Here is a 16,755-nt window from a genome sequence, read left to right on the forward strand (position 1 = left end):
CAAGTAAATAAGTTGGGAATAAAATATGGAGAAGACAGTTAAGGTTTCAGAGTTATCTATTTTTCCGGATTAACTTTTCTTACTAATTATTTTAATCATGTAGGATTTAATTTATGGCAAACTATATGTAACTAGACCCTAATTTCTTAGACCTTTCTAGTCTCCTCTAAACTTCATCAACAGCCAATTCCTTGGTCAATTAATTCCAATTAGAGGGTGATGATCAAATTCCAGTTTATATGCCACAAAAACTCTAATTACCAAAAAATAAAAGGATTATATGTCACGTATCCCGTTAACTCCAGATAATTAAAATTTGGGAAAATATGTTTTCAAGCTGTTGTTCAAGTAAAGAGCTTTTCCAAGTTATACAAGAACTCAAATAGAAAGAGGGTCATATTTCCGTTCCACCCAAATTCATAAGATAAAGAGCGAAAACAATTCTTAAATTATAAATTCATACATGAATTAAAATAGAAAAAGTAATAAAATCAATCCATACAAATAGACAGAGCTCCTAACCTTAACAATGGAGGTTTAGTTGCTCATGGTTCAGAGAAAAATAATGATTGTAAATTGGATTGGAATAATGTTGAGTTCGAACCCCCTGTTGGAATCCCTTTTTATATCTAATCCTAATTAATTTAAAATCTATCTTCTAAAACTAAAATAATATATTTTCTTATTTTTTTAAATAAAATAAAGTTCAAATCAGAATTAATTAAAGCAGTCAGCATGTCTTCATTTTGATGGATGGGGACCACTTGCTTCGTAGGGTCCACGCCTAACTTTGAGTGGGCATAACCATTCTTGTGTGAATCTCCCTTGAGTCTCTGCTATCCCTTGGCTTTAGTCTGTATTTCTGGGCCGAAAACTGGGTCAAAACTCGGCCTGAAATCGCCCCCAGTGTTTTCTGCAAATTCTGCATGTCGCGCGTACGCGTCAGTCACGCGTACGCGTCGATGGTCTTTTTCGCGAGTCACGCGTACGCATCAGATACGTGCACGCGTCACCATGAATAGCTCCAAATCACGCGTATGCGTCAGGCACGCGCACGCATCGCTCCTCGTTGGTCAGCTCCTTGGTTTCTTCTCTTTCTCTACAGAAACTCCATCAAATCCATCCGAATGCTACCTAAAATAAATAAAATTGCATAAGATTCAAAGTAGCATCCATAATGGCTAAAAGATAATTAATTCTTGATAAAACTTAACAAATTAAATGCAAATTCACTAGGAAAAGGTTAGAAAAATGCTCAAGCATCACAACACCAAACTTGAATTGTTGCTTGTCCTCAAGCAACCAAACTAATATAAGCTCAAAATGTGAATTTGCATGAGAATGAGAGTTCGATTAAGCTCATGTCTCTGCTTATAGTGGGGTTTACAACTGCAATCCTGAATAGTTTTGGCATCTCACTCTCCTTTGAATCAAAAGAATGTTACTGTCATTCGGAATTAGAATTCGGATAATATTATGAATTCTCTGATCTTTTGTAACTCAATTTAACCCTTGAACACAGCTATTTTCTTTTCTTTGGTGCTTTGCACCTTGAGCCTAGCCGTGACTTTAATTGTTTTGTCTCAAGTTTTACTTGACACAGAAACATCACAAACACTTAACTGGGAAACTCTTTTGAAGTTCTAATTTTTCTTTCAGCTACTCCCAGACAGTGGTGCTCAAAGCCTTTGGCATATTCTTCTAATTGCAGTTGATCTCAACTCTAAATGTTTTGTCTCAAGGATTACTTGACACAAGAACACCACAAGCATATAAATAGGGAAACAACTCTTTGAGCTTTTAATCATGTCTGACCTCCCTAGTCATTGATGCTCAGAGTCTTGGACCTTGTTTCTCCCTTCTTTTTTTGCTGTCTCTTTTGCTTCAAGGATTAAATTTTTGTTTATTTCAGAGAAGTCATAATAATTCTCTAAATTCCTGTTCCTTGTACATCAACATTCTTTGATTCAAATTTAAATATACACTGTTCATGTCATGCATTCAGAGTCATAGAAAATACCACCACATGTAAGTGAATAAGACTACTTTTCAATATAAACTCAATTTCTCATGCAATATATCACTTCTTTTTCTTTTTCTTTTTAGACTCAAGTTTAGTGAGTGGTACATTAGACAAATAACAGAATAAAACTAATTCTAATAACTGAAAGTACTAAAGATAATGCAGGCAATTAAAGCAACAGAAAATAGAAAACAATAAAATAAGAACGGAAGAGAAATAGAATGAAAGGAACTCAACCACCTTAGTTATGCTAGTGGCCATCTCAATCCTCCATGAAGAGCCGTCATCTCCCTTTGGTGCTATTGAAATAAACAGAAAAGCCATAAGCGTAGCGACAACACCAAACTTAAAGGTTTGTTTGTCCCCAAGCAAAGAAGAGCTGAAAACAAAGAAAAACAAATATTATGATGAAAGAATAATAAAAGGATAAAAGAACAAGAGAGAATTAGGATTGGGGGATAGATGATTTGAAATCAGGCGCTGAGGAGTTTAATTTGGGCGTCGCATGCGATGTGTACGAGGCACGCGTACGCGTGAATCGCGCGGATCTCATATGACGCGTATGCGTCTTGGACGCGTCCGCGTGGATTTTGTTTGTGCGAATCGCGCGAAGGCTGCCGCGCGCACGCACAACTCTCTGTTTGCGCGGCTTGGGAATCAGAATTTTCATATGACGCGTGTGCGTCATGTACGCGCACGCGTGGATGCCCTTTTGGGGAAAGGACGTGCACGCGTCAAGGACGCGTCCGCGTGGTGGGGCTTGTGTGCCCAACACAGTTCCAGCCCCACGCCGATTTTACTTATCCACGCGTGCGCGTGCTTGACGCGTCCGCGTGGAGTGCCAAAATCGCAAATGACGCGTACGCGTCTTTGTGCGCAAGGCACACTTTGTGCGCCACTCCCGCGCAACTCTTTGTTACTTTTATTTTTTTTCTTGCACCCACATATGACGCGTACGCGTCAGCGACGCTTGCGCATCGGGTGCTCTCTCTCTCTCTCTCTCTTTTTTGTGTGTGTCACCTGAAGTTTTCGGTTCCTGTTATAAAATAGCTGCATGATCAGAAAAACAGTGAAAACTCAATAAAAATCAAATAAGTAATAAAACTACTACTACGAAAATTAACTAAGGATACGGAATTATCGGGTTGCCTCCCGATAAGTGCTTCTTTAAGGTCACTAGCTTGACGGTCAATTTTGCTAAGTCAGCAAATGAGTCGACCTCTGGCGATCGATCTCACCTCCAAGATAGTGCTTCAAACTCTGGCCATTCACTGTAAATTTCCTGTCAAAATTCTCTTCTGTATTACATAACCATATGGTGAAGCTCTGGTAACCACAAACGGTCCTGACCACCGGGATTTCAGCTTCCCGGGAAAGAGCTTGAGCCTTGAATTATACAGAAGCACTCTCTGTCCTGGCTCAAAGACTTTGATGGCAATCTTCTTGTCATGCAGTAACTTGGTTCTCTCCTTATAGAGCTTGGCATTCTCATAGGCTGAATATATGAATTCATCAAGCTCATTCAACTGAAGCATTCACTTGATTCCTGCAGCTTCTGAATCAAGATTCAGATATCGGATTGCCCAGTAAGCTTTATGCTCCAACTCAACTGGCAAGTGACAGGCTTTGCTATAGACCAACTGATAAGGGGACATGCCAATAGGAGTCTTGTAAGCTGTCCGGTATGCCCAGAGAGCATCATCAAGCTTCCTAGACCAGTCCTTTCTTAAAACACTGACGGTCTTTTCTAAAATCCTCTTAAGTTCCCTGTTGGAAACTTCAACTTGTCCACTTGTCTGAGGGTGATAGTGGTTTGCCACTTTATGACGGACTCCATATCTCTGCAGAAGAGAGTCCAGCTGTCTGTTACTGAAGTGACTTCCTTTATCACTAATGAGTGTCCTTGGGACACCAAACCGGCTAAAGATATATCTCTGAAGAAACTCATTACCACCTTGGCATCATTGGTGGGTAGAGCCACAGCTTCCACCCACTTGGAAACATAATCAACTACCACTAGAATATAGTTGTTTGAATGTGAGGGTGGGAAAGGTCCCATGAAGTCAATACCCCACACATCAAACAACTCAACCTCAAGAATCACCTGCTATGGCATTTCATGGTTGGTAGGGAGATTTATGGCTTTTTCACATCTGTCATAGTGTTTCACAAATGCTCTTGAGTCTTTGAAGAGAGTCAGCCAGTAAAACCCGCTCTGAAGGACATTTGTAGCTGTCCTTTCACCACCAAAGTGGCCTCCATACTCAGACCCATGACAGTGCCAAAGAATCTGCTATTTTTCTTCATCTGGGACACATCTCCAGATGATACCATCTGAACACCTTTTAAAAAGGTATGGTTCCTCCCAAATGTAGTACTTTGCGTCAGTTAATAGCTTCTTCACTTGTTGCCTACTGTACTCCCTTGAAATAAAATTCATGGCCTTATAATTTGCAATGTCTGCAAACCATGGAGCCTGCTGAATGAGGAATAATTGCTCATCTGAAAATGTCTTAGTCACAGCTGTGGGTGGTAGTACTCTTGCTTCAGGCTCAATTCTGGAGAGATGGACAACCACTTGATTTTCTGACCCTTTCTTATCTTTTATCTTAATATCAAACTCCTGAAGGAGCAACACCCAACTGATTAATCTTGGTTTAGAATCCTGCTTAGTTAGAAGGCACTTCAAAGCAGCATGATCAGTATAAACAATAACCTTAGAACCAAGTAAATAGGACCTAAACTTATCAATAGCATACACAACAGCTAATAATTCCTTTTCTGTAGTTATGTAATTCTTGTGGGCATCATTGAGCACACGATTGGCATAGTAAATGACATGTACAAGCTTACCATGCCTCTGTCCTAAAACAGCTCCTATAGTAAAGTCACTGGCATCACACATCAATACAAATGGTAAATCTCAGTCAGGGGGAGCTATAATGGGATCAGAGGTAAGGTTTGCTTTAAGAGTTTCAAAAGCATGCATACATTCATCATTAAAAACAAAAGGAACATCAACAATCAACAGGTTGCTTAATGGTTTAGCAATTTTAGAAAAATTATTTATAAATCTTCTATAAAATCCTACATGACCCAATAAACTCCTAACTGCCTTAATATTAGTTGGTGGTGGTAATTTTTCAATTACCTCCACCTTTGCTCTATCAACCTCAATTCCCTTGCTTGAAATCTGGTGTCCAAGAACAATACCTTCTGTAACCATAAAATGGCATTTTTTCCAATTTAAAACAAGGTTTGATTCTTAATACCGTTTCAAAACAAGAGATAAATGCTTAAGGCAAGATTCAAAAGAATTACCAAAATAAAAAAGTCATCCATAAATACCTCAATGAACTTTTCAACCATATCAGAAAAAATTGAAAGCATACACCTCTGAAAAGTTGCTGGAGCATTGCAAAGTCCAAAAGGCATTCTCCTGTAGGCAAATACTCCAAAAGAGCATGTGAATGCTGTCTTCTCTTAATCTTGAGGGTCTACTGCAATTTGATTATATCTAGAGTATCCATCTAGAAAGCAGTAAAAGGCATGACCAGCTAACCTCTCAAGCATCTGATCAATGAAAGGCAGGGGGGAATGATCCTTCCTTGTAACAGTGTTGAGCCTCCTGTAGTCTATTGATGCGTGGCAAAAATTAGACCAATTAAGAGATTATAATATAAAAACAGCATTGCGAGTATAGTTCTTAACCAGCAAAAATTCGCCTCATCAATTTAGATAGGTGGTCACAAAATTTTAGAATAAAAATACTGGGAGTATGAGTCCCAGGTCGTCTCCCAATGAGTTGCTAGAAAGGGTGCTAATTTATTAATCAGGAGTTTTCCGAGGATTTCGAGAGTTGAATAACAGAAAATAAATAATTGTAATTTAAAAGAGAAATATATATTCTAATTAAAAAGCCTTGACTGGGGGAATGATTAATTGGAAGTTCTATCCTTGTTGGAATTTTCTCAAGTGTAGTATAAAGAGGTTGTTGTTTTCACTTAGTTAACCCTTACTAATAAAGGAAAGTCAAGTGATTGAGCTAACTCTTATTCGCAAATCCTAGTCCTTTCCCTTGGGAAGGTCTAGCATTAGTAAATACAGAATTAGCCAACAACTTCCAATTTAACTAATCACTTAAGCATTCCAACTCAAGTGTCTCCTTTTAATCAACCCCCATGTCAAGTTGGGAATCTACTCCATTGACATGAAAATTACTTGCATAGAATTAAAAAGGGAATAAAAGAAAGACATGATAGATAATAACTGCAATTTAATTAAAACTAAAAGTAATCCTTTTCATTAACAATCCATGAAAATAATCCAATTGTAACTTTAAATAAGAATTAAGAATATGGAATAAATAAATAAAAGAGTAAGAAAATAAACTAGAATAGTATCTTCAACGGAGGTGATGACTCTTCAATATCCAAAAGCAAAAGCATAAAACTAATAAACTATGAATGTAAAGAAAACCTAGAGGAAGAGTAATTCTTTCTCTAGATTCAGATCTAAAAACCTAAAACTATGCTAATGAGAATGTATCTTGAGTCTCTGCATGTTCCCTGGCTTTAATCTGTGTTTCTGGGCCAGAAACTGGGTCAAAACTCGGCCCAAAATTGCCCCCAGCATTTTCTGTTATTTCTGCAGATCGCGCATGTCACGCGTACACGTCAGTCACGCGTGCGCGTCATTTGGCAAATTTCCTTGTCACGCGTACGCGTCAGGCACGCGCACGCGTCATCTTGCAGAACTCCAATCCACGCGTACGCGTCAGGCACGCGCATGCGTCGCTGCAAATTTCTCCATTCCGCGCGCTCGCGTGAGCCATGCGTGCGCGTCGGTGCTCGCTGGTTATCTCCTTGGTTTCTTGTGTTCCTTCCATTTTTGCAAGCTTCCTCTCCATTCTCTAAGCCATTCATGCCCTATAAAGCCTGAAACACTTAACACACGGATCACGTCATCGAATGGTATAAAGGAGAATTAAAATATTCTAATTAAAGATCTCTAGGAAGCAAGTTTTCAACCATAGAACAAAACTAGGAAGGGATTGTAAAATCATGTAAATCATATGAATAAGTAGGTAGAGACTTGATGAAACCACTCAATTAAACACAAGATAAACCATAAAATAGTGGTTTATCAACCTCCCCACACTTAAACATTAGCATGTCCTCATGCTTAGCTCAAGGAGATAAAATAAATGAGTATGGAAAAGTAAGACTCATGCAATGCAATGCAACCTATGTATAAATGCAACTATATGCTAAGATGATTTCGTCTACCTAGTTAAAAATAAATAAGTTCTTCAAGACAAATATAAATCAAATATCACTAATTAAAATCATACAGTAAAAATAAGTAAACTTGTAAGAAGACTACTCATGAAAGCAGGGAACATAGAATCAAGCATTGAACCCTTACTGATAGTATATGTGCACTCTAATCACTCAAGTGTATAGGGTAATCACTATACTCTTCCCTAGTCATACTTTCTAAACTTTGTTCTTCACCTAACCAATCAACAAGTATTTAATGTACCAATGCAAACATCATGAGGTCTTTTCAAGGTTGTAATGGGGCCATGGTAAGGGTGAGGGTATATATATGGCTAAGTGAGCTATAAATTGAATCCTTGATCAACCTAAGCCTTCACCTATACATACTCTACATACTTTTAAATTCATGCCTAGCTACCCAAAATTTTCCCACTTTTGTATCACATACTCATGCCTTAAGGCTAGTGATGTGGTAAAATATAGAACAAATGGGATAGAAAGGCTCAAAGTGGCTAACAAGGGTGACATAAAAGGGTAGGCCATTTGGGATAAGTGAACTAATAAAATAATGGCCTCATTCATATGCATGCATATAACACATTAAATATTGGACATATAGGATGGAACAAAATATAGATTACAATCATAGAGAAGAAAATACACAAGAATAAAATATTATGGTTAAATAATATAACCATGTAATTAAGCTCAAGTCTCTTTGGGTTGTGTGTTCTAGTTTTAAACCATGTTCCAATTTACAGTCTTCAAACAGGTTTTAACACAAAAGTTTTGATTTAAATTAGTGAAATTTTCAAAATAGAGTCTTGAAAAGAAACATATTATTTTTCAACCAAATAGAACATGCATGCAAATACCTATTACTATGTGATTTATCCTATCCTAACAAAAGAAAAATAATTAATTTATTGGTTTTAAGAAAGAGAAATTACCTCCGGAAGTCAGGTACTGACCGACCTCCCCACACTTAAAGCTTGGCACCATCCTCGGTGCCATCAGTCAGGAGCAAAGGGGGGCTGGTAGCAGCATCTCCACAATCGGGACTGTCATGGCTCCCTGTGCTGGTAAATAAAGTGGAGTCCGGGGTGTCTGGGTCTTCTGCAGGTGGGTGGTTATCAACAAGCAGCTCCTTGAGGTATGTAAATCTGCGCTTGTTACGGCGCTCTCTTTGCTTTCCTTGTCGGTCAAGCCGGTCCAACCTCTCAAGTATCTGATGGAGCAGTTGATTTATTGAAGGTGCTTGTGATGTGGAAGGAGCAGGGACATCTTTCACTGGTTCTGCAGTCCTGCTGGTAGTGGTTGCTGCTGGAGGTCTGATATATTTTCCGTCAGGGATGTACTGATCATCTCGTGGAATCATGGCCTTGGTGTCCCCAGCTCTGTAGGAGACTCCAGCTGCTGAGACTAGATCTGAAACCAAGGCAGGAAAGGTAGGTTGTCTGTAATCTGTACGTGTCCCATAGCATGCCAAAGGTGTCTTGGTAAATTGAGAGGCTGGTCTGTAAGGATACACCAGAGTAGAACAGCCATGTCTGCAGTGAAGGAGGACTCGTGAGTGCTCAAAAAGACATAATAAGACATAATCTGTGCCCATACTCGAGTCTCCAAGGTGAGTGCTGAAGCCAATATGCCCTTAGGTCGGGATCGATGGTAACCATAGGTCCATCTGCTGTCAGGTTGTGCTATAACTCTGAGAATTGTGTCCCAGTCAAATTGGTATGTTTGGCGCTTGAATGAGGCTTTTTGGAATGCGTCCAATCCTTCTAGAGCAAGTGGAAGATCTAAAGCTTGCTGAATAGCTTCTTCAGTTATGGGGACTTGCTTTTGATGGACATAGACAGATTGCAGGGTTGGCATGTGAAAAGTTTGAGTAGAATTCAACTACGCATGAAAGATTGACATGCCGTGGCTGTCTCCGTAGGAATCTCCATTGTCTTCGTTCAATTCGGGGCTCAACAAATTCAACAATGTTGGTCGGGAGGATGAGAAGGTACTCATTATTATAGTTCCTCTCAGCCAGGATGGGGAACATCTGCTCACAGTAGCGGTTAGTGAACCGCGCAGTGTCCTTTGCTGGAAAGGCTTTCTCTTTTTTATCGACCTTGATGATCCTCTTGATTCACTTTGTTGAGGGCTTTACTGCTGTTGAAGATGGCTCTGCAGCTAGTACTTTTTTTGTTTCTTTCCTTGCCGGTGGTTTGGGAGTAACTTTCTCTTTACCTTTCTTGGTGGCCATCCTGAAAAGGGAAAAAGAAAGTAACTTTAAAACTAAGAGTTAGAGCAAGGAAGAGGATGGTACAAGTGATAATCAATGCACGGTAAAGAAGGATGTCGTTAACACATGGTCGCGACTACATGTGATAAGTTCATTAATGAAAATATAGCAAGTGCAGGTTATGGCAAGTAGATGCAAGATGTTTATTGGCATGCTGGCAAAGGCATGAGTAGCATAGATCAAGCATTAGGTGCCCAATTTGATTATCAAGTGTTTCAAACTAACAATCTGTTTGTATTGACAATTATATTCAATCAATAATATATGAAAAGGGGTTTTGTGAAAAACAGGCATTAGAGTAGAAGAATAGAATAATTTAAAAATGCACAATGCCATACGGGATTTTTCACAAACACTTAGCATGCATGGTAAATATGTTATTGAAAGTACTATATTTGAACATGTAAGCAACCCTTAAGAAGTAATATTAATTGTCAAACAATTTCTTAATAATCCACAAGCAAAATATAGAAGAAAACACTCATCCAAATAAATTGCTAACACCAATTAAAATAATATAAAAGGAAAAATAAAGACAAATAAAACATAGATAATGAAAGTAATAAAAAGAAAAAGAAGAAGAAAACATAAATAAAAGAAAAATAATAATGAAAAAGTAAAGAGGGAAGAAGAAAATAACCTTGATGATGAGGGTGAAGAAGGAGGGAGAAGGTAAAAAGTGAGAAGGAATAAAGAAGAAAGAAGGAATAAGAAGGGAGAAGAAAGAATTAGGATTAGGGAGGAAAAGATAGGAAATATGACGCTGATCTGAATAAACTGGGCAGCTCATGTGACGCGGACGCGTGCATGCGTTCGCGTGGGTTGCGATATTTTCAAGTGACGCGTACGCGTGGGTGACGCGTATGCGCGACCTTAATTGTGCTATTGGCGCGAGAGCAGCCTCGCGTACGCACAACTCTCTGTTTCATACGCCTAACCACTATTTACGTTCTCTCTTTAAAACCACTTTTCTCACAAATTAGAGCTCCGATCTATGACCTGTTTGCGGCTACGCATTGCTCCTCAACTCCCTTTATATTTCTATACCACTTTTTGCGGTGAGTAATCGCGAGAACTCTACCTTATTCCTCCATTCTTTACTGATTTTCACATTTTTGGGTATGTGGTTGTTGAAATTAGTGATTTTGATACTTTAGGAAAAGTTCAAGCTCAATTTCTAACGAGGTTTTGACCCATGTTCGTATGCAATAAGGTAAGAGAATTCTTCTCCTTTACTTTTCCCAATTTGTGTAAAAATCCTATTATGAACTATGTAAAATTTGGATGATATTAGATTGAATAGAGTTGCTTGAATGCTTAGTTTGGTTGGTGTGCATCGATGCTTGAATTAAGTGCTTGGTTTAAATTGGTCAGAGAAGGAGGTTCAAGAAGTTGGAGCCGTCGTCAGTTAAGGTACGAGTTTCAGTTTCAAGTAATACTATGTAAAATCCTAAGCTAGTTGACTTTAAGATATTGATGAATTAGTGTTGTTGATGATAATTGCTTAGTATGAATATATGACATTGGATGATTGTTAAATGTTGAATGAATTTTTGGCCGGAGATCTTGATTGAGTGAGTTCTATTCTTTGATATGTATTGAAGTGTTGTGATATATTTATTGATATTGGAATTCTTGTAAAAGATATATGAAATTGGATTGGTGATTATTAATTATTGATTTTGGAAAAATTGTGTAAGTTCAGTTAATGAAAGGTTAAATGATAATTTAGGTAAAAATTCAATGTTGGATGAGTAGTTGTTGAAGGGTGAAAGATGGATTGGTTAGGCTTGGACTTGGATGAGGTTATTGGTTAATGTTTTCAAAAGAAAAAGGTTTTGAGTAGTGTGAATTTGGAATGTTGCAGAAAATGTGTAATTTGGTAATTTTGGCCAACTTCGACAGGTCATAACTTGTGCTAGGAGCTTGGAAATGATGAAATTTATCTTGAATTAAAATTGGTAATGTATACTTTAAGATTGTTGAAGAGCGGAGAAAAAATGAATTTTTGAGAAAAAGTTATGGGTGTTTGAAAATTGGTGTTTAAAATCGAATATGTAGGTTCCCCGCGTACACATAGGGCATGCGTACGCACGATGGCCAATTCTTGCGAGACCCATTTTAGGTTCTGAATGTCGCGTGAGCCACGCGTATGCACCATTCCCTATTTTTACTGAAAATGTTGTTTTGAACTGTTAATCCTTTCCGGCGAGCTTGTAAACTCCGGTAACCTCCGTATGGAATCTGAGAACCATTTTAAAAGCTTTGAATATACTGGGGGTGAGTATAATGTATTGAATTAGATAAATACCATTGAAAAATTGTTAAACAGGATACAAATATTGTGGAATGGTGGTTCGTCCTGTCCACAGTGAAGACGGTGGCTTGGTCCTGCTCACGGATTGATGAATTATAATTTACTAAATCGGTTAAGATTTTGAATCATGATTGAATATGATTATAACTATGATATAGTGATTGAAATGGAAAGGATGGTAGTTTTGTTCCGCTTGCATAATTATGATTGAGATATAATTATTGATTGGCAAGGACATGAGTTTTGTCCCACTTACATTACTAATAAGGCACCTACATCACTACAAGAATGGCAGTTTTGTCCCGCCCACATTCTTTCTATTCATAAATATGGTCGGGCACTAAATTTTTGGAGCAGCTAGCCTCCAAGAGAAGGTTGACAGGGCACTCTCTCTGCAAGACCAGCTTGTGATAAGCTTGGGTTGTTCCTCCTAGGGATGCATCATAAAAAGACGACATCTGGGTTAGCTACCGGATGTGTCGGGTCTAGTAGTATAACCGACACGTGAGCTCACGGTCAGTAGGACAGACATGCATCATGTGAATTTATTTGTAATTACCTGGGTGTGCATAGTTGTTCTAGTTTGCTTATTTGATATTCTGTTAATTACTATCTGTGCTATTTGTTGTAGTTACTTTCTAACTATGATTACTTTGTGTTGATTATTGTTTGTGTTTGATTTCATTAATGAGACTTGGGACTGGAATTTGATGATGATGATTGTTAGAAATGGTTGAGACAAATGGTAGTTTAAAGTACCCTTATCTTAGTAAATTAACACTATATGGATCAGTTAAAATCCTATGCTTGGCTTCCTGTGAAGTTGGAGTTCAGGATTTCTTAGAGGGTTCATATCTCCTTATGTAATTTTTATTTGGAATTGTTACCCTATTGAAAACCTTCAGGTTCTCGCCCATTATCATTATTCTATTTTTTAGATATAGGATGCAACGCACCTCCCTGAGAGTACGGGATTTTAGGTGACGAAGCAAAGAGGATCATTTTTGAGATATTTTGTTTTGACACTAGAATTTTTTTCACTTTTGAAATTTCGTATTGTATATGATTATGTATTCCTCTTAGAGGCTTTTGTTTGGAGAAATAGGCTTTCTATTTTGTATATTCTCCAGTGGTATAATATTCTAGCCGGTCTTTCTTTGCAGGTCAAAAATAGTGACTATTATGTATATACGCTATTTTCTATCTTCACTTAAACTTATGAATATGTATATTTCGTCTTTGTATACGACGTTTATCATTTCAATACATCCGTGTGAGTGTAACAGCTATCGATGTTTATTTTTTTTATGGCTCTAGTTATGATACTATTCTTCTATAATTATGAATGTATATCTCTTCTAAGTGTCATAGTGCCTCACCACAATTGATTTACGACTATAGAGTAAGGCTTTATGTGGTAGGATGTTACATTTGTTGTATCAAAGTAGTTCGTCCTTGTAGAGTCTGAAGGATGGACTGATTATGCTTCTGAGCATACTCTAAGTTGTGTTTATATGTTATTTAGTAGGGGTGTAAATTACCGAACCGGACTGAAAAATACCGCAAAACCGAACCGAAATTCATAACAACTGAATGGAAAACCAAAAAATGGTTTTTTTTTTATTTTTTTGAATTAAACCGATCGGTTCAGTTTTTGGTTGGCTTTGTAGAAACCAAATCGAACCAAACCAAACCAAATAAGGTGTTCCATAGTGGTTCTTTTTACCAGTTTAACCTAGTAATAAAAGCCTAAATCTGAAATCCACTCACGCACAGCTCACTTCCATCTTCCATTCTTCCTCCTCTATGTGGCCATGCCTAAGAGAATGAGAAGCTGAGAGAGCCAGAGAGTCAGAGAACGTTGTCCACCATTAAGGAAGTCATCCATCGTCGCTCGAAGTCATCACAAGTCATCTATTCTTCTCCATCGCAGACTCGCAGGCGTAGCAAAGAGCCAGAGAGCACCGTCATCTAGCCCGCAACGTCCTCCAGTTCGCGCTCTCGTGCAGTCCACGCCGTTGTCTAGTCAGCGCCATCATCCTGTCCGCGCCGAATCAACAAACCCTAAGCCGTCGCAACAAACCCTAAGTGGAGTAGCACTCTAGTCACCGAGCAACACTCTAGTCGCCGAGCCCTCTCCTGCAAAAAGCAACTGAACAATGTCTTCTTTGGAGGTTAGAATTTGATTTTCAAATTTTTAGAGTTGATTAAAGACACATATATTAGTTAAATTCACAAATCAATATATTGTTCATCCATTTTGCGAAGAATAATCCATTTTTTTAATTTCAAAAAGTTGACAAATGTTCTCTGTAGTCTGTACATTTTTTTAATTTTGCGAAGAATATTGTCCTTGATTGTTGTTGGTGGTTTGGTTAATTAGGAAGACGAGTTTGACTAAAATTATTGTCTCTGATTGTTGTTGCTAGTCTGTGCTTAATTAGAAAGGTGAGTTTGACTAACTTAAATAGAAATGTCCCTTTGGAAAACAAATATCAACAACTATAGTGACTAACTTAAATTGGATCATTATGCATACAGAAACAAGAATTGAAGGGCAGATCCTTATTCCTTGCCTTTTGTTCCAACAAGAATGGGAATGTGAGTGCTGTGAGTGTAAGTAGAACAGTTTTGAGAGCATTGCTGATGCTATGTTGTTGTAGAAATTGTGTTGGCTTTGGAGGATCTTTTGGGGTGTTCAATCTTGCTGAGATTGATGAGGGAAGTTGGTGAACTTTTGGGGTTGAAAATAATTGGTGTGGATTTTTGGGAACTTCTGGTGTGAAAATAATTGGAGGATCCTTTCATAGCTTACGTTTATAATGTAAAATCTATATTGATTTTTTTGTTTTATTTTTGTAGAAATTGCACCAACTAGAGAAGATGATGATGAATCTGGTGTGAATTCAGATTAAGCATGGTGGCTATTTTGGATTTTCTTTAGTTTTAAAGTGGCTGTTTTGGTCTTTATTTAGTTTTAAAGTGTATTTGTTTTTATTGTTTGTTAGACATTTCTAATTGTCTTTGTTTTTATGTTTTATTGTTGGGACAAGTTAAAATTGTATTGAATTTAGATGGTGATGTACTCTGTTATTTTAGTTTATTGACTGCTTGAAACTTCATTTTATAGTCATTTAAATTCTGTTTATTAGCTTTAAAAAACCGAAAAACTAACCGAACCAAATTGCTGTTGGTTTGGTTCGGTTGTGTCACAAACAGCAAACCGAATGGTTGATGTCATCAGAGAACCGACCAGGTCAGTTCGGTTGGTTTTTGGTCCAAAAGCAAACCAAACCGAACCGATTACACCCCTATTATTTAGCATACTTTTTGAAAATTTGAAGCACTAGACTTGAGATATTAAGATTGATCACCTTAATATCAATTGTTTGATGTAGACACGACCTAAATGGTATCTCATGGAAGTAGACGAGGTAGAGGGCGAGGACGGAGAGGTAATGAGGAAACCAATCCAGTAAATAATTCGACTGATTTAGTGGCTGCAATGGCAAACATGGCTGTTGGCATGAATGCTAGTGCTGTTGCTACCAACCGAGCAGTGGAAAGGATGTGACAACAAGCGGGAAACGGCAATGAAGGCAATAATGGACAAGGTGGTGGGAATGACCAAGGGGACGGAAAGCCGATAACTTTGGCTATGTTCTTGAAGGTGAACCTACCAACCTTCAAGGGTACGACCAACCCCATGAGGCTGATAACTAGTTTTAGGCCATGGAAAGAGCGCTGCAAGCTCAACATGTGTTGGAAAATCAGTATGTGAAGTTTGCCACATATCGGTTGGAAGGAGAGACTCAGGTTTGGTGGGAAGGAGCGCGCCGTTTGTTACAACAGGATAATGAAGCCATTACATGGGAGATTTTCAAAGTTGACTTCTACAAGAAGTATTTCCCGAACTCTGTGAGGGTGGCAAAGAAATTGGAACTCATGCAACTAAAACAAGTGTCGATGATGGTGATCGAATATATGAGTGAGTTTGAGGAGCTGTGTCGATTCTCCAAATTTTGTCAAGGTGCACCAGAAGGCTATGAAGAGTGGAAATGTATCAAGTATGAGGGTGGCTTCCGAGATGACATTATGAGTACTGTGGTGCCAATGGAGATAAGGAGTTTTCCTGAATTGGTCAACAAGAGTCGAGTGGTGGAGGAGTGCTCAAGGAAAAGTGCAGTGGCAAGAAACAACTGCAAAAAATTCTACAAAAAAGGGTAAGGCAAGAGTTTCGCACCAAGGGACCAAGATTTTAAGAGGAGTGGCTACACACCACAATACCCCAAGGTCGGGATAACTACAGAAAGAATAACAACTGCCCAAAAATGGTAAGGAAAAGTAGGCCAACGCTACTTCAGATGACATGACTTGTAAGAGATGTGGGAATTATCACCCAAATTAGCCGTGTCGGGCCAGACTGGGTCTATTCTTTAAGCGCGGGGTATTGGGGCATATGTCCTGGAATTTTCCACACAGGAAGAATCAGGATGCGGGTCGTCTTTGCTATGACGGCGAATGATGTTGCGAGATTTGAATCTTTGATCCGAGGTATTTGTGAAATTAGTAACAAAACATTAACTACATTATACAATACGGGAGTATCACATTCATTCATATCACATGACAGAGTTGAGGACTTAAGGCTAAAATTGTCAAAATTAGTTTATGATTTGAATGTATATACACCAGCTTCTCGGGTTGTGATAACTAGACTGTGTTGTCAACAAGTGCCTTTTTAGATAGAAAACAGACAATTTGTTCATAATTTGATATGTTTGCCTTTGACTGGAATTAATTTTATTTTGGGTTTGGATTGGTTGTTGATGCATCATGT

The 16,755-nt window shown here is 38.2% G+C and overlaps 1 protein-coding gene across 1 annotated transcript; it reads left to right on the top strand.

Annotated features, from left to right (window-relative positions):
* On the top strand, positions 15,648-16,142 carry LOC107615944. Its single transcript, XM_016317954.1, has one exon. The coding sequence runs from the start codon at positions 15,648-15,650 to the stop codon at positions 16,140-16,142; it is 495 nt and encodes a 164-aa protein (XP_016173440.1).

Source organism: Arachis ipaensis, chromosome B09 (genome assembly GCF_000816755.2).
Source record: "Arachis ipaensis cultivar K30076 chromosome B09, Araip1.1, whole genome shotgun sequence".
Lineage (NCBI taxonomy): Eukaryota > Viridiplantae > Streptophyta > Magnoliopsida > Fabales > Fabaceae > Arachis > Arachis ipaensis.